The sequence below is a fragment of the Oncorhynchus mykiss genome, chromosome 16, assembly GCF_057628025.1.
Source record: "Oncorhynchus mykiss isolate SJ-2025 chromosome 16, ASM5762802v1, whole genome shotgun sequence".
NCBI classification, from domain to species: Eukaryota; Metazoa; Chordata; class Actinopteri; order Salmoniformes; family Salmonidae; genus Oncorhynchus; species Oncorhynchus mykiss.
The window spans coordinates 2,341,119-2,359,290 of record NC_143037.1 but is presented as its reverse complement, the minus strand read 5'-3'; the positions used below and the strand labels follow the sequence as shown (position 1 = coordinate 2,359,290).

Below are 18,172 nucleotides of genomic sequence, written 5' to 3'. Positions count from 1 at the left end.
CTGTGAGGTCTATTTCATGTGTTGTAGAGGACTGGTCTGTGAGGTCTATTTAATGTGTTGTAGAGGACTGGTCTGTGAGGTCTATTTAATGTGTTGTAGAGGACTGGTCTGTGAGGTCTATTTAATGTGTTGTAGAGGACTGGTCTGTGAGAGGTCTATTTAATGTGTTGTAGAGGACTGGTCTGTGAGGTCTATTTAATGTGTTGTAGAGGACTGGTCTGTGAGGTCTATTTAATGTGTTGTAGAGGACTGGTCTGTGAGGTCTATTTAATGTGTTGTAGAGGACTGGTCTGTGAGGTCTATTTAATGTGTTGTAGAGGACTGGTCTGTGAGGTCTATTTAATGTGTTGTAGAGGACTGGTCTGTGAGGTCTATTTAATGTGTTGTAGGGGACTGGTCTGTGAGGTCTATTCAATGTGTTGTAGAGGACTGGTCTGTGAGGTCTATTTAATGTGTTGTAGAGGACTGGTCTGTGAGGTCTATTTAATGTGTTGTAGAGGACTGGTCTGTGAGGTCTATTTAATGTGTTGTAGAGGACTGGTCTGTGAGGTCTATTTAATATGTTGTAGAGGACTGGTCTGTGAGGTCTATTTAATGTGTTGTAGAGGACTGGTCTGTGAGGTCTATTTAATGTGTTGTAGAGGACTGGTCTGTGAGGTCTATTTAATGTGTTGTAGAGGACTGGTCTGTGAGGTCTATTTAATGTGTTGTAGAGGACTGGTCTGTGAGGTCTATTTAATGTGTTGTAGAGGACTGGTCTGTGAGGTCTATTTAATGTGTTGTAGAGGACTGGTCTGTGAGGTCTATTTAATGTGTTGTAGAGGACTGGTCTGTGAGGTCTATTTAATGTGTTGTAGAGGACTGGTCTGTGAGGTCTATGTGTTGTAGAGGCCTGGTCTGTGAGGTCTATTTAATGTGTTGTAGAGGACTGGTCTGTGAGGTCTATTTAATGTGTTGTAGAGGACTGGTCTGTGAGGTCTATTTAATGTGATGTAGAGGACTGGTCTGTGAGGTCTATTTAATGTGTTGTAGAGGACTGGTCTGTGAGGTCTATTTAATGTGTTGTAGAGGACTGGTCTGTGAGGTCTATTTAATGTGTTGTAGAGGACTGGTCTGTGAGGTCTATTTCATGTGTTGTAGAGGACTGGTCTGTGAGGTCTATTTAATGTGTTGTAGAGGACTGGTCTGTGAGGTCTATTTAATGTGTTGTAAAGGACTGGTCTGTGAGGTCTATTTAATGTGTTGTAGAGGACTGGTCTGTGAGGTCTATTTAATGTGATGTAGAGGACTGGTCTGTGAGGTCTATTTCATGTGTTGTAGAGGACTGGTCTGTGAGGTCTATTTAATGTGTTGTAGAGGACTGGTCTGTGAGGTCTATGTGTTGTAGAGGACTGGTCTGTGAGGTCTATTTAATGTGTTGTAGAGGACTGGTCTGTGAGGTCTATTTCATGTGTTGTAGAGGACTGGTCTGTGAGGTCTATTTAATGTGTTGTAGAGGACTGGTCGAAAACAAGCATTTTACTTAAAGGTAGACCCATTTTACTTAAAGGTAGACCCATTTTACTTAAAGGTAGACCCATTTTACTTAAAGGTAGACCCATTTCTGCTCAAGTTTCCACATGGCAACAAACACATTCCATTACAAACATACACATGATTGAAATCTGTCTTACAGTGGACACAGCCACGTTGACACATCAGCCTTAACAAACGCTGTAACCAAGACTCACGGAGTACAAGAGTCCGCGCGGAATGATGACATCAGACCAATAAGGAAGCAAATACAGAACAAACTATACTCAGTTACATTCTTTTGAAGTAGGTCCCTTTACATGTTCAATGGAAAGAGTCCCAAATGGCATCCTACATTCCCTAAATAGTGCACTACTCTAGGTAAAGGGAGTGCACTACTCTGGTCAAAGAGAGTGCACTACTCTGGGTAAAGGGAGTGCACTACTCTGGTCAAAAGGGGAGTGCACTACTCTGGTCAAAAGGGGAGTGCACTACTCTGGTCAAAAGGGGAGTGCACTACTCTGGTCAAAAGGGGAGTGCACTACTCTGGTCAAAAGGGGAGTGCACTACTCTGGTCAAAAGGGGAGTGCACTACTCTGGTCAAAAGGGGAGTGCACTACTCTGGTCAAAAGGGGAGTGCACTACTCTGGTCAAAAGGGGAGTGCACTACTCTGGTCAAAAGGGAGTGCACTACTCTGGTCAAAAGGGAGTGCACTACACTGGTCAAAAGGGAGTGCACTACTCTGGTCAAAAGGGGAGTGCACTACTCTGGTCAAAGGGGAGTGCACTACTCTGGTCAAAGGGGAGTGCACTACTCTGGTCAAAGGGGAGTGCACTACTCTGGTCAAAGGGGAGTGCACTACTCTGGTCAAAGGGGAGTGCACTACTCTGGTCAAAAGGGAGTGCACTACTCTGGTCAAAAAGGGGAGTGCACTACTCTGGTCAAAGGGGAGTGCACTACTCTGGTCAAAGGGGAGTGCACTACTCTGGTCAAAAGGGGAGTGCACTACTCTGGTCAAAAGGGGAGTGCACTACTCTGGGTAAAGGGAGTGCACTACTCTGGTCAAAAGGGGAGTGCACTACTCTGGTCAAAAGGAAGTGCACTACATAGGGAATAGCATGCCATTTAAGATGTAAAAAATGAGATCCATCTCTAAAATAGTAACAATACATTTAAATGACATCCAAAGCAGTACTCTCTCTCTACAGGGGTTGTGGAAGTGGATATGAAAACACCCTTTAATGATATTATTTACATACTTGTTTCCTGGACATTATTATTATTATTATATTTATTTTACCTTTATTTAACTCGGTAAGTCAGTTAAGAACAAATTCTTATTTTCAATGAAGGCCTAGGAACAGTGGGTTTAACTGCCTGTTCAGGAGCACAACGACAGATTTGTACCTTGTCAGCTCGGGGATTCGATCTTGCAACCTTTCGGTTACTAGTCCAACATTCTAGCCACTAGGCTACCTGCCGCCCCTACACACTAACCACTAGGCTACCTGCCGTCCCTACACTCTAACCACTAGGCTACCTGCCGCCCCTACACTCTAACCACTAGGCTACCTGCCGCCCCTACACTCTAACCACTAGACTACCTGCCGTCCCTACACTCTAACCACTAGGCTACCTGCCGTCCCTACACTCTAACCACTAGGCTACCTGCCGCCCCTACACTCTAACCACTAGGCTACCTGCCGCCCCTACACTCTAACCACTAGACTACCTGCCGTCCCTACACTCTAACCACTAGGCTACCTGCCGTCCCTACACTCTAACCACTAGGCTACCTGCCGTCCCTACACTCTAACCACTAGGCTACCTGCCGCCCCTACACTCTAACCACTAGGCTACCTGCCGCCCCTACACTCTAACCACTAGACTACCTGCCGTCCCTACACTCTAACCACTAGGCTACCTGCCGTCCCTACACTCTAACCACTAGGCTACCTGCCGCCCCTACACTCTAACCACTAGACTACCTGCCGTCCCTACACTCTAACCACTAGGCTACCTGCCGTCCCTACTCTCTAACCACTAGGCTACCTGCCGCCCCTACACTCTAACCACTAGACTACCTGCCGTCCCTACACTCTAACCACTAGGCTACCTGCCGTCCCTACACTCTAACCACTAGGCTACCTGCCGACTTCAAGAAAACTAAGTAGAAAAATCCCATCCACCGAGAACCAAGTTAAATAAAGAACATCTTAGAGACGTATCAGACGACAACAACACCAGGATGATAAAGTATTCTGCATTTCAGGGATATTTAGAAGAAACTAGTTTTGAGTTTGATGGTGGGCGCGGCCTGCACAGTTGGCTGGGCCAATAGGGCTGCTGCTTTGGCTTTGCTGCTCGCCTGATTGGCTCTGACGGCCGACTCAAGGCGGGTCTTGAGCTCAGGTGCGGCTCCAATCACTGTCTTGAAGGCAGCTGGGTAGAGGGGCCCGATCCGCATCAGGTTCTGGAGAGCAAACTCATGTAGGCCCTTGGAGGCAGGAGGAGCAGAGGAGAAGGCCTTGTCATCCAGGAGATAGGAGACCAGGGTGGGGACGAGCAGAGCCAGCAACTGTACCCCTGTTGAAGAGAGGGAACCGGGTGGAGACGTAGTGAGGGAGGGAGAGGGAAACGGGGAGAGGGAAACGGGGAGAGGGAGGGAGAGGGAAACGGGGAGAGGGAGGGAGAGGGAAACGGGTGGAGACGTAGTGAGAGGGAAACAGGGAGAGGGAGGGAAACGGGGAGAGGGAAACGGGGAGAGGGAGGGAGAGGGAAACGGGGAGAGGAAGGGAGAGGGAAACGGGGAGGGAAACAGGGAGAGGGAGGGAAACGGGGAGAGGGAGGGAGAGGGAAACGGGGAGAGGGAGGGAGAGGGAAACGGGGAGAGGGAGGGAGAGGGAAACGGGTAGAGGGAGGGAGAGGGAAACGGGGAGGAGGAGGGAAACGGGGAGGAGGAGGGAAACGGGGAGGAGAGGGAAACGGGGAGGAGAGGGAGGGAAACGGGGAGAGGGAGGGAAACGGGGAGAGGGAGGGAAACGGGGAGAGGGAGAGATGCAAGAGACAGAGACGGAAGGGAAGAGAAAGGGAGACAAATTGAGGGAGACAAACATTGATGCATCTTGTTATTTAACTCTTTTTTGCTCTATTAAAAAAAATGGATCAGTATCTCAGAGTGAGAGGATATCAAATACTGTGATTCATAAAGATTAGTCTGACCTACAGTACACAGGAGAATCAACTCATACATATTGGAAGCATGAGAACACAAACTCTCACAGTTCAGCTGCTCGACTACACACACCGAGTCTAAAACCCGAGACCATAAGTCCAGACTAACACTCCCCCCTACTACACACACCATAAATCCAGACTAACACTCCCCCCTACTACACACACCGAGTCTAAAACCCGAGACCATAAATCCAGACTACCACTCCCAGAATACAAGGAAACGCATGAAAAGAGGCGTTTAGTTACAGAAAGGCTTTTACAGATCAATGAATGTCTTTATAGGGAGATGTGTACCTCTAACAGGTTACCCAACTCGAATAGGACACCAGGAAGACAACTCAATTATGTTCTCACCAGTTTCTCTACTGAACCATAAACTGAAAATATCCTGAAAATCTGATTTTTTTTTATTACAAACTCTTATATGTCCCTGCATGATCTTTACTCGGGAATTAAACCAATCGAATCTGGAATCTGGCATTTCATGTCGGTGAAAACATGCAGAGAAAGCCGTCTGACCCTTTGAATGATCTGTCAGGTGGATAGTTTCAGTAGTAAAATACTGAAGGGAATAAACTGGATCTAGATTGGGGGTTATCGGAGGTCAACATTTGATCGAGATGCTTGTGCCCCACATTCAGGCCACGGTGGTACGGTTCTGTTCCTCTGCCATGCCCACTAGGTTCTCCAGAACCCCGATGCCCTCCTGTTCGGCCCTGCAGGTCCGTGACCGTTTTAACCCTGTGTGTACAGCATTGCTACCAACGGTACATACGGTTCTGTTCCTCTGCCATGCCCACTAGGTTCTCCAGAACCCCGATGCCCTCCTGTTCGGCCCTGCAGGTCCGTGACCGTTTTAACCCTGTGTGTACAGCATTGCTACCAACGGTACATACGGTTCTGTTCCTCTGCCATGCCCACTAGGTTCTCCAGAACCCCGATGCCCTCCTGTTCGGCCCTGCAGGTCCGTGACCGTTTTAACCCTGTGTGTACAGCATTGCTACCAACGGTACATACGGTTCTGTTCCTCTGCCATGCCCACTAGGTTCTCCAGAACCCCGATGCCCTCCTGTTCGGCCCTGCAGGTCCGTGACCGTTTTAACCCTGTGTGTACAGCATTGCTACCAACGGTACATACGGTTCTGTTCCTCTGCCATGCCCACTAGGTTCTCCAGAACCCCGATGCCCTCCTGTTCGGCCCTGCAGGTCCGTGACCGTTTTAACCCTGTGTGTACAGCATTGCTACCAACGGTACATACGGTTCTGTTCCTCTGCCATGCCCACTAGGTTCTCCAGAACCCTGATGCCCTCCTGAACGGCCTGCAGCTCCGTGACCGTGCCTGGGCGACTCCTCTCCACCCCCTTCAGTTTCTCCACCATAAGAGGCGCCAGGGCGTGGATGTAGGGGGTGGATAACGCACGGCTGGGGTGCTGGAACACGGACAGGAGGAGTTGGTAACACCGCGCCTGGACCTGAGAGGGAGAAACAGATTACTGACATTCAGGGACCACTGGAGACTGGGTGGGGGGGGGGTATGTGTCTTAGAGCAGGGTAATAGAAGAGACAATAGACATTAAAGGGGTCAGGGGTCAGAGGAGTTCAATGCTTTAATGAAGCAGTGTGTGTGTGCGTACCAGGGGTCAGAGGAGATGAGGCGGTGTGTGTGCGTACCCAGGGGTCAGAGGAGTTCAACGCTTTAGTGAAGCAGTGTGTGTGTGTGTGTGTGTGTCGTACCCAGGGGTCAGAGGAGACGAGGCAGTGTGTGTGTGTGTGTGTGTGCGTACCCAGGGGTCAGAGGAGATGAGGCGGTGTGTGTGTGTGTGTGTGTGTGTGTGTGTGTGTGTGTGTGTGCGTACCCAGGGGTCAGAGGAGAGGAGTGCGTTCCTATAGCGTTCCATACAACCCTGCTGCAGCACAGTGACTCCTATGACCTCTGAACTGGCAGACAGCAGGAAGAGGGTCATGGCTGTCAGCATACTGACCTCATCCATGTTGGGACGAGACTCATCTGAGGAACACGCATTAAAGGTCAATTACAGCATTATCAGCAGGCCACGGCTGGGCAGCCACCTACACAGCATCCTGACACAATGGGTAGATGGGAAACACCTGGGTACCAGGAATCCTTCTAGAACCGGATGTATGTTACCAGGTGGAGAATATTCTAGAACAGTGTGTATGTTACCTGGTGTAGAATATTCTAGAACAGTGTGTATGTTACCTGGTGGAGAATATTCTAGAACAGTGTGTATATTACCAGGTGGAGAATATTCTAGAACAGTGTGTATGTTAACTGGTTGAGAATATTCTAGAACAGTGTGTATGTTACCTGGTGGAGAATATTCTAGAACAGTGTGTATGTTACCTGGTTGATAATATTCTAGAACAGTGTGTATGTTACCTGGTTGATAATATTCTAGAACAGTGTGTATGTTACCTGGTTGATAATATTCTAGAACAGTGTGTATGTTACCTGGTTGATAATATTCTAGAACAGTGTGTATGTTACCTGGTGGAGAATATTCTAGAACAGTGTGTATGTTACCTGGTGGAGAATATTCTAGAACAGTGTGTATGTTACCTGGTTGATAATATTCTAGAACAGTGTGTATGTTACCTGGTTGATAATATTCTAGAACAGTGTGTATGTTACCTGGTTGATAATATTCTAGAACAGTGTGTATATGTTACCTGGTTGAGAATATTCTAGAACAGTGTGTATGTTACCTGGTGTAGAATATTCTAGAACAGTGTGTATGTTACCAGGTGGAGAATATTCTAGAACCGTGTGTATGTTACCAGGTGGAGAATATTCTAGAACAGTGTGTATGTTACCTGGTTGATAATATTCTAGAACAGTGTGTATGTTACCAGGTGGAGAATATTCTAGAACAGTGTGTATGTTACCTGGTAGATAATATTCTAGAACAGTGTGTATGTTACCTGGTTGATAATATTCTAGAACAGTGTGTATGTTACCTGGTTGATAATATTCTAGAACAGTGTGTATGTTACCAGGTGGAGAATATTCTAGAACAGTGTGTATATTACCAGGTGGAGAATATTCTAGAACAGTGTGTATGTTACCTGGTTGATAATATTCTAGAACAGTGTGTATATTACCAGGTGGAGAATATTCTAGAACAGTGTGTATGTTACCTGGTGGAGAATATTCTAGAACAGTGTGTATGTTACCTGGTAGATAATATTCTAGAACAGTGTGTATGTTACCTGGTTGATAATATTCTAGAACAGTGTGTATGTTACCAGGTGGAGAATATTCTAGAACAGTGTGTATGTTACCTGGTGGAGAATATTCTAGAACAGTGTGTATATGTTACCTGGTTGATAATATTCTAGAACAGTGTGTATGTTACCTGGTGGAGAATATTCTAGAACAGTGTGTATGTTACCAGGTGGAGAATATTCTAGAACAGTGTGTATATGTTACCTGGTTGATAATATTCTAGAACAGTGTGTATGTTACCTGGTGGAGAATATTCTAGAACAGTGTGTATGTTACCAGGTGGAGAATATTCTAGAACAGTGTATATATTACCTGGTTGATAATATTCTAGAACAGTGTGTATGTTACCTGGTTGATAATATTCTAGAACAGTGTGTATATGTTACCAGGTGGAGAATATTCTAGAACAGTGTGTATGTTACCTGGTGGAGAATATTCTAGAACAGTGTGTATATGTTACCTGGTTGATAATATTCTAGAACAGTGTGTATGTTACCTGGTGGAGAATATTCTAGAACAGTGTGTATGTTACCAGGTGGAGAATATTCTAGAACAGTGTATATATTACCTGGTTGATAATATTCTAGAACAGTGTGTATGTTACCTGGTTGATAATATTCTAGAACAGTGTGTATATGTTACCTGGTGTAGAATATTCTAGAACAGTGTGTATATTACCTGGTTGAGAATATTCTAGAACAGTGTGTATGTTACCTGGTTGATAATATTCTAGAACAGTGTGTATGTTAACTGGTTGATAATATTCTAGAACAGTGTGTATGTTACCTGGTGGAGAATATTCTAGAACAGTGTGTATGTTACCTGGTGTAGAATATTCTAGAACAGCGTGTATGTTACCTGGTTGAGAATATTCTAGAACAGTGTGTATGTTAACTGGTTGATAATATTCTAGAACAGTGTGTATGTTACCAGGTGGAGAATATTCTAGAACAGTGTGTATGTTACCTGGTGGAGAATATTCTAGAACAGTGTGTATGTTACCAGGTGGAGAATATTCTAGAACAGTGTATATATTACCTGGTTGATAATATTCTAGAACAGTGTGTATGTTACCTGGTTGATAATATTCTAGAACAGTGTGTATATGTTACCTGGTGTAGAATATTCTAGAACAGTGTGTATGTTACCTGGTGTAGAATATTCTAGAACAGTGTGTATATTACCTGGTTGAGAATATTCTAGAACAGTGTGTATGTTACCTGGTTGATAATATTCTAGAACAGTGTGTATGTTAACTGGTTGATAATATTCTAGAACAGTGTGTATGTTACCTGGTGGAGAATATTCTAGAACAGTGTGTATGTTACCTGGTGTAGAATATTCTAGAACAGCGTGTATGTTACCTGGTTGAGAATATTCTAGAACAGTGTGTATGTTAACTGGTTGATAATATTCTAGAACAGTGTGTATGTTACCAGGTGGAGAATATTCTAGAACAGTGTGTATGTTAACTGGTTGATAATATTCTAGAACAGTGTGTATGTTACCAGGTGGAGAATATTCTAGAACAGTGTGTATGTTACCTGGTGTAGAATATTCTAGAACAGTGTGTATGTTAACTGGTTGATAATATTCTAGAACAGTGTGTATGTTACCTGGTGGAGAATATTCTAGAACAGTGTGTATGTTACCTGGTGTAGAATATTCTAGAACAGTGTGTATGTTACCTGGTTGAGAATATTCTAGAACAGTGTGTATGTTACCTGGTTGATAATATTCTAGAACAGTGTGTATATTACCTGGTTGATAATATTCTAGAACAGTGTGTATGTTACCAGGTGGATAATATTTTAGAACAGTGTGTATGTTACCAGGTGGAGAATATTCTAGAACAGTGTGTATATTACCTGGTTGAGAATATTCTAGAACAGTGTGTATGTTACAAGGTGGAGAATATTTTAGAACAGTGTGTATGTTACCAGGTGGAGAATATTCTAGAACAGTGTGTATATTACCTGGTTGAGAATATTTTAGAACAGTGTGTATGTTACCAGGTGGAGAATATTCTAGAACAGTGTATATGTTACCTGGTTGAGAATATTCTAGAACAGTGTGTATGTTACCTGGTGGAGAATATTCTAGAACAGTGTGTATGTTACCAGGTGGAGAATATTCTAGAACAGTGTGTATATTACCTGGTTGAGAATATTTTAGAACAGTGTGTATGTTACCAGGTGGAGAATATTCTAGAACAGTGTATATGTTACCTGGTTGAGAATATTCTAGAACAGTGTGTATGTTACCTGGTGGAGAATATTCTAGAACAGTGTGTATGTTACCTGGTGTAGAATATTCTAGAACAGTGTGTATGTTACCTGGTGTAGAATATTCTAGAACAGTGTGTATGTTACCTGGTTGAGAATATTCTAGAACAGTGTGTATGTTACCTGGTTGATAATATTCTAGAACAGTGTGTATGTTACCTGGTTGATAATATTCTAGAACAGTGTGTATATGTTACCTGGTTGAGAATATTCTAGAACAGTGTGTATGTTACCTGGTTGATAATATTCTAGAACAGTGTGTATGTTACCTGGTTGATAATATTCTAGAACAGTGTGTATGTTACCTGGTTGAGAATATTCTAGAACAGTGTGTATGTTACCTGGTTGATAATATTCTAGAACAGTGTGTATGTTACCAGGTGGAGAATATTTTAGAACAGTGTGTATGTTACCAGGTGGAGAATATTCTAGAACAGTGTGTATATTACCTGGTTGAGAATATTCTAGAACAGTGTGTATATGTTACCTGGTGTAGAATATTCTAGAACAGTGTGTATGTTACCTGGTGGATAATATTCTAGAACAGTGTATATGTTACCTGGTGGAGAATATTCTAGAACAGTGTGTATGTTACCTGGTGGATAATATTCTAGAACAGTGTGTATGTTACCTGGTGGATAATATTCTAGAACAGTGTGTATATGTTACCTGGTGTAGAATATTCTAGAACAGTGTGTATGTTACCTGGTGGATAATATTCTAGAACAGTGTATATGTTACCTGGTGTAGAATATTCTAGAACAGAAGCCAGACTACTCCTAATCAGTCCTGTCCACTGAGTGGGAGTCTTCTCAGCCCGGGCCAGAGGAGAGGTAATGATCGTCTTTATACCCTGTAGAGCAGCTGAGACAGGCAGGGGATGGAGTTATCAGGTATCTTTATACATGTATGTGTGTGTGTGTGTGTGTGTGTGTGTGTGTGTGTGTGTGTGTGTACCTGAGACTGGCAGGGGTATGGAGTTATCAGGTGTCTTCACAGCCGTCTCCTTCAGGACCCCGGTTATCAGGAAGAGTACAGTCGGGAGGATGGTCATGCTGCCTGTGGGTGGGGGGGGGGGGGGGGGGCGATGACAGACATGAGGAATGACAGAGAGTTGTATTCTTCAGTAATGAGGAATGACAGAGAGAGACTTGTATCCTTCAGTAATGAGGAATGACAGAGAGTTGTATTCTTCAGTAATGAGGAATGACAGAGAGAGACTTGTATCCTTCAGTAATGAGGAATGACAGAGAGTTGTATTCTTCAGTAATGAGGAATGACAGAGAGAGACTTGTATCCTTCAGTAATGAGGAATGACAGAGAGAAACTTGTATCCTTCAGTAGTGAGGAATGACAGAGAGAGAGAGAGACTTGTATCTTTCAGTAATGAGGAATGACAGAGAGAAACTTGTATCCTTCAGTAATGAGGAATGACAGAGAGAGAGAGAGACTTGTCTTTCAGTAATGAGGAATGAGAGAGAGAGACTTGTATCTTTCAGTAATGAGGAATGACAGAGAGAGAGACTTGTATCCTTCAGTAATGAGGAATGACAGAGGGAGAGACTTGTATCCTTCAGTAATGAGGAATGACAGAGAGAAACTTGTATCCTTCAGTAGTGAGGAATGACAGAGAGAGAGACTTGTATCCTTCAGTAGTGAGGAATGACAGAGAGAAACTTGTATCCTTCAGTAATGAGGAATGACAGAGAGAAACTTGTATCCTTCAGTAATGAGGAATGACAGAGAGAGAGAGAGACTTGTCTTTCAGTAATGAGGAATGAGAGAGAGAGACTTGTATCTTTCAGTAATGAGGAATGACAGAGAGAGACTTGTATCCTTCAGTAATGAGGAATGACAGAGGGAGAGACTTGTATCCTTCAGTAATGAGGAATGACACTTGCATCTTTTAGTAATTAGGAATGACAGAGAGAGACTTGTATCTTTCAATAATGAGGAATGACAGAGAGAGAGACTTGTATCTTTCAGTAATGAGGAATGAGAGAGAGAGACTTGTATCTTTCAGTAATGAGGAATGACAGAGAGAGACTTGTATCCTTTAGTAATGACACTTGTATCCTTTAGTAATGAAGAATGACAGAGAGACAGACTTGTATCCTTTAGGGGCGGCAGGGTAGCCTAGTGGTAAGAGCGTTGAGCTGACAAGGTCTGCCGTCATTGAAAATGTAATCCTTCACTCCATCCCACACTAATAGAAATGACGATTGGACGGCAGTAACCATTGCAGAATGCACCTTATATATGTCAACAAGGCAAACAGACCCTTTCTATAAACATAATGTTATCCCTGTCCCTAATCCCTGTCCCTAATCTGTCAGTAGCCCTGAAATCCCTGTCGCTAATCTGTCAGTAGCCCTGAAATCCCTGTCGCTAATCTGTCAGTGGCCCTGAAATCCATGTCCCTAATCTCTCAGTGGCCCCGAAATCCCTGTCCCCAATCTGTCAGTAGCCCTGAAATCCCTGTCCCTAATCTGTATGGGGTCCTGAAATCCCTGTCCCTAATCTGTCAGTAGCCCTGAAATCCCTGTCCCTAATCTGTCAGTAGCCCTGAAATCCCTGTCGCTAATCTGTCAGTGGCCCTGAAATCCATGTCCCTAATCTCTCAGTGGCCCTGAAATCCCTGTCCCTAATCTGTCAGTAGCCCTGAAATCCCTGTCCCTAATCTGTCAATAACCCTGAAATCCCTGTCCCCAATCTGTCAGTAGCCCTGAAATCCCTGTCCCTAATCTGTCAGTAGCCCTGAAATCCCTGTCCCTAATCTGTCAGTAGCCCTGAAATCCCTGTCCCTAATCTGTCAGTAGCCCTGAAATCCCTGTCCCTAATCTGTCAGTAGCCCTGAAATCCCTGTCCCTAATCTGTCAGTAGCCCTGAAATCCCTGTCCCTAATCTGTCAGTAGCCCTGAAATCCCTGTCCCTAATCTGTCAATAACCCTGAAATCCCTGTCCCTAATCTGTCAATAACCCTGAAATCCCTGTCCCTAATCTGTCAGTAGCCCTGAAATCCCTGTCCCTAATCTGTCAGTAGCCCTGAAATCCCTGTCCCTAATCTGTCAGTAGCCCTGAAATCCCTGTCCCTAATCTGTCAGTAGCCCTGAAATCCCTGTCCCTAATCTGTCAGTAGCCCTGAAATCCCTGTCCCTAATCTGTCAGTGGCCCTGAAATCCCTGTCCCTAATCTGTCAGTGGCCCTGAAATCCCTGTCCCTAATCTGTCAGTGGCCCTGAAATCCCTGTCCCTAATCTGTCAGTGGCCCTGAAATCCATGTCCCTAATCCCTGTCCCTAATCTGTCAGTGGCCCTGAAATCCATGTCCCTAATCTGTCAGTGGCCCCGAAATCCCTGTCGCTAATCTGTCAGTAGCCCTGACATCCTAACTGAATCTCTGTTTCTCTATTGTTTCACACCCAGTGTGACTCAGTTGATTTCCAGGATAATCTGATCCTCAGAAAGCTTCAGTCTCAGACATAACAACCACAGACCCAGGGTGAGACGGATCCAACGGGAGAGAGGCCATTGAGCCAGACTGAATCTAAGGCGGAGAGATGAACACTAGAACTCTGCTATTAGCAGTATAACACACCACAACAAGGCAATGAATTATAGGAGACATTCTGAGTCTGTGTGGTCAGGTGTTTTTGTCTGTGTGTTACCTGCGGGGGAGCATAGCGACGGCAGTTCAGCCAGTATAGAGACGGTGTGAGCCACCAGCCGGGTGCTCTCCTCAGGCAGACGAGGCTGGGGTCGGAGGGGCAGGTGGCTGGGGGACTCGTTCACCCTGGGAATGAAAAAACATAAGTTTGGGCTTTTCAATGACCCAAAGATGCTGTACTATTAGGGTTGCAAACGTCAGTTAAAAAAAGGCAGGAAATCAATAATTTTCCAAGCAGGTTAACCAGGGTATTACAACAGAACGACCCTGACAGGTTACAACAGAACGACCCTGACAGTTTACAGCAGAACGACCCTGATACAACAGAACGACCCTGACAGGTTCCAACAGAACGACCCTGACACGTTCCAACAGAACGACCCTGACAGGTTACAACAGAACGACCCTGACAGTTTACAGCAGAACGACCCTGACAGTTTACAGCAGAACGACCCTGACAGTTTACAGCAGAACGACCCTGATACAGCAGAACGACCCTGACAGGTTCCAACAGAACGACCCTGACAGGTTACAACAGAACGACCCTGACAGGTTCCAACAGAACGACCCTGACACGTTACAACAGAACGACCCTGAGAGGTTCCAACAGAACGACCCCGACAGGTTACAACAGAACGACCCCGAGAGGTTACAACAGAACGACCCTGACAGGTTACAACAGAACGACCTTGACAGGTTACAACAGAACGACCCTGACAGGTTACTACAGAACGACCCTGACAGGTTACAACAGAACGACCCTGACAGGTTACAACAGAACGACAGGTTACAACAGAACGACCCTGACAGGTTACAACAGAACGACCCTGACAGGTTACAACAGAACGACCCTGACAGTTTACAGCAGAACGACCCTGACAGGTTACAACAGAACGACCCTGACAGGTTACAACAGAACGACCCTGACAGTTTACAGCAGAACGACCCTGATACAACAGAACGACCCTGACAGGTTACTACAGAACGACCCTGACAGGTTACAACAGAACGACCCTGACAGGTTACAACAGAACGACCCTGATACAACAGAACGACCCTGACAGGTTCCAACAGAACGACCCTGACACGTTACAACAGAACGACCCTGACAGGTTACAACAGAACGACCCTGACAGGTTACAACAGAACGACCCTGACAGGTTACAACAGAACGACCCTGACAGGTTACAACAGAAGGACACGTTACAACAGAACGACCCTGACAGGTTACAACAGAACGACCCCGACAGGTTACAACAGAACGACCCTGACAGGTTACTACAGAACGACACGTTACAACAGAACGACCCCGACACGTTACAACCAGAACGACCCCGACAGGTTACAACAGAACGACACGTTACAACAGAACGACCCTGACAGGTTACTACAGAACGACCCTGACAGGTTACTACAGAACGACACGTTACAACAGAGCGACCGCGACAGGTTACAACAGAACGACAGGTTACAACAGAGCGACCCCGACAGGTTACAACAGAACGACCCTGACAGGTTACAACAGAACGACCCTGACAGGTTACAACAGAACGACCCTGACAGGTTACAACAGAACAACCCCGATAAGCAAAAACATATATTTAAAATACTACATTCATATATTACCTGTTAAAATACTACATTCATATATTACCTGTTAAAATACTACATTCATATATTACCTGTTAAAATACTACATTCATATATTACCTGGTGTTGAGTTGGGGCAAGTGACGAACCAGGATGAACACCATAAGCTCCATGGCAGCGAAGACTAGGGACTTCCCCGGGAGCAGCTCCCCAGTCTCACCTCCCTCTCCCCGGAGAGACAGACCGTCCTTCTCCCCTCCACCCTCCTTACCTGGAGGGAGATACGTAGAGCAGATCAACAAAATCAGTAGTTATGAGCCCATTTAGGTTTCAGGTAAACACTGATTTTAAATTAATGTACATTTCAGTGGTATATCCTAACGATAGACCGATAGTCTGGATATGCTGGTCGGTATCACCACATGGTTAATGATGACTATAGGTACTGGTCGGTATCACCACATGGTTAATGATGACTATAGGTACTGGTCGGTATCACCACATGGTTAATGATGACTATAGGTACTGGTCGGTATCACCACATGGTTAATGATGACTATAGGTACTGGTCGGTATCACCACATGGTTAATGATGACTATAGTACTGGTCGGTATCACCACATGGTTAATGATGACTATAGGTACTGGTCGGTATCACCACATGGTTAATGATGACTATAGGTACTGGTCGGTATCACCACATGGTTAATGATGACTATAGGTACTGGTCGGTATCACCACATGGTTAATGATGACTATAGGTACTGGTCGGTATCACCACATGGTTAATGATGACTATAGGTACTGGTCGGTATCACCACATGGTTAATGATGACTATAGTACTGGTCGGTATCACCACATGGTTAATGATGACTATAGGTACTGGTCGGTATCACCACATGGTTAATGATAACTATAGGTACTGGTCGGTATCACCACATGGTTAATGATGACTATAGGTACTGGTCGGTATCACCACATGGTTAATGATGACTATAGGTACTGGTCGGTATCACCACATGGTTAATGATGACTATAGGTACTGGTCGGTATCACCACATGGTTAATGATGACTATAGGTACTGGTCGGTATCACCACATGGTTAATGATGACTATAGCTACTGGTCGGTATCACCACATGGTTAATGATGACTATAGGTACTGGTCGGTATCACCACATGGTTAATGATGACTATAGGTACTGGTCGGTATCACCACATGGTTAATGATGACTATAGGTACTGGTCGGTATCACCACATGGTTAATGATGACTATAGGTACTGGTCGGTATCACCACATGGTTAATGATGACTATAGGTACTGGTCGGTATCACCACATGGTTAATGACTATAGTACTGGTCGGTATCACCACATGGTTAATGATGACTATAGGTACTGGTCGGTATCACCACATGGTTAATGATGACTATAGGTACTGGTCGGTATCACCACATGGTTAATGATCACTACAGGTACTGGTCGGTATCACCACATGGTTAATGATGACTACAGGTACTGGTCGGTATCACCACATGGTTAATGATGACTATAGGTACTGGTCGGTATCACCACATGGTTAATGATGACTATAGGTACTGGTCGGTATCACCACATGGTTAATGATGACTATAGGTACTGGTCGGTATCACCACATGGTTAATGACTACAGGTACTGGTCGGTATCACCACATGGTTAATGATGACTATAGGTACTGGTCGGTATCACCACATGGTTAATGATGACTATAGGTACTGGTCGGTATCACCACATGGTTAATGATGACTATAGGTACTGGTCGGTATCACCACATGGTTAATGATGACTATAGGTACTGGTCGGTATCACCACATGGTTAATGATGACTATAGGTACTGGTCGGTATCACCACATGGTTAATGATGACTATAGGTACTGGTCGGTATCACCACATGGTTAATGACTATAGTAATGGTCGGTATCACCACATGGTTAATGATGACTATAGGTACTGGTCGGTATCACCACATGGTTAATGATGACTACAGGTACTGGTCGGTATCACCACATGGTTAATGATGACTATAGGTACTGGTCGGTATCACCACATGGTTAATGATGACTATAGGTACTGGTCGGTATCACCACATGGTTAATGATGACTATAGGTACTGGTCGGTATCACCACATGGTTAATGATGACTATAGGTACTGGTCAGTATCACCACATGGTTAATGACTATAGTACTGGTCGGTATCACCACATGGTTAATGATGACTATAGGTACTGGTCGGTATCACCACATGGTTAATGACTATAGTACTGGTCGGTATCACCACATGGTTAATGATGACTAGAGGTACTGGTCTGTATCACCACATGGTTAATGATGACTATAGGTACTGGTCGGTATCACCACATGGTTAATGATGACTATAGGTACTGGTCGGTATCACCACATGGTTACTGATGACTATAGGTACTGGTCGGTATCACCACATGGTTAATGATGACTATAGGTACTGGTCGGTATCACCACATGGTTAATGATGACTATAGGTACTGGTCGGTATCACCACATGGTTAATGATGACTATAGGTACTGGTCAGTATCACCACATGGTTAATGACTATAGTACTGGTCGGTATCAC

At 44.6% G+C, this 18,172-nt stretch overlaps 1 protein-coding gene and 1 long non-coding RNA gene across 13 annotated transcripts in view; one reads left to right on the top strand and one right to left on the bottom strand.

Annotated features, from left to right (window-relative positions):
• The first annotated feature begins 1,070 nt into the window (after positions 1-1,070).
• On the top strand, positions 1,071-1,622 carry LOC149976525 (uncharacterized). The gene is made up of 2 exons (XR_016487081.1): positions 1,071-1,549; positions 1,592-1,622. It is a non-coding gene; the product is annotated as an uncharacterized LOC149976525 (long non-coding RNA).
• The window catches only part of heatr5b (HEAT repeat containing 5B), a 100,043-nt gene continuing 83,429 nt past the window's right edge, over positions 1,559-18,172 (bottom strand). For all 12 annotated transcript variants that reach the window (XM_090201741.1, XM_090201730.1, XM_090201736.1 and 9 more), the window contains 7 exons: positions 15,659-15,809; positions 13,950-14,074; positions 11,241-11,342; positions 11,025-11,147; positions 6,608-6,759; positions 6,010-6,223; positions 1,559-4,099 (listed from right to left, as the gene is read on the bottom strand). In XM_090201741.1, the coding sequence (XP_090057867.1) occupies positions 3,792-4,099; positions 6,010-6,223; positions 6,608-6,759; positions 11,025-11,147; positions 11,241-11,342; positions 13,950-14,074; positions 15,659-15,809 (1,175 nt within the window). In that variant the 3' untranslated portion in view covers positions 1,559-3,791. The remainder of the gene's footprint in view (positions 4,100-6,009; positions 6,224-6,607; positions 6,760-11,024; positions 11,148-11,240; positions 11,343-13,949; positions 14,075-15,658; positions 15,810-18,172) is intronic.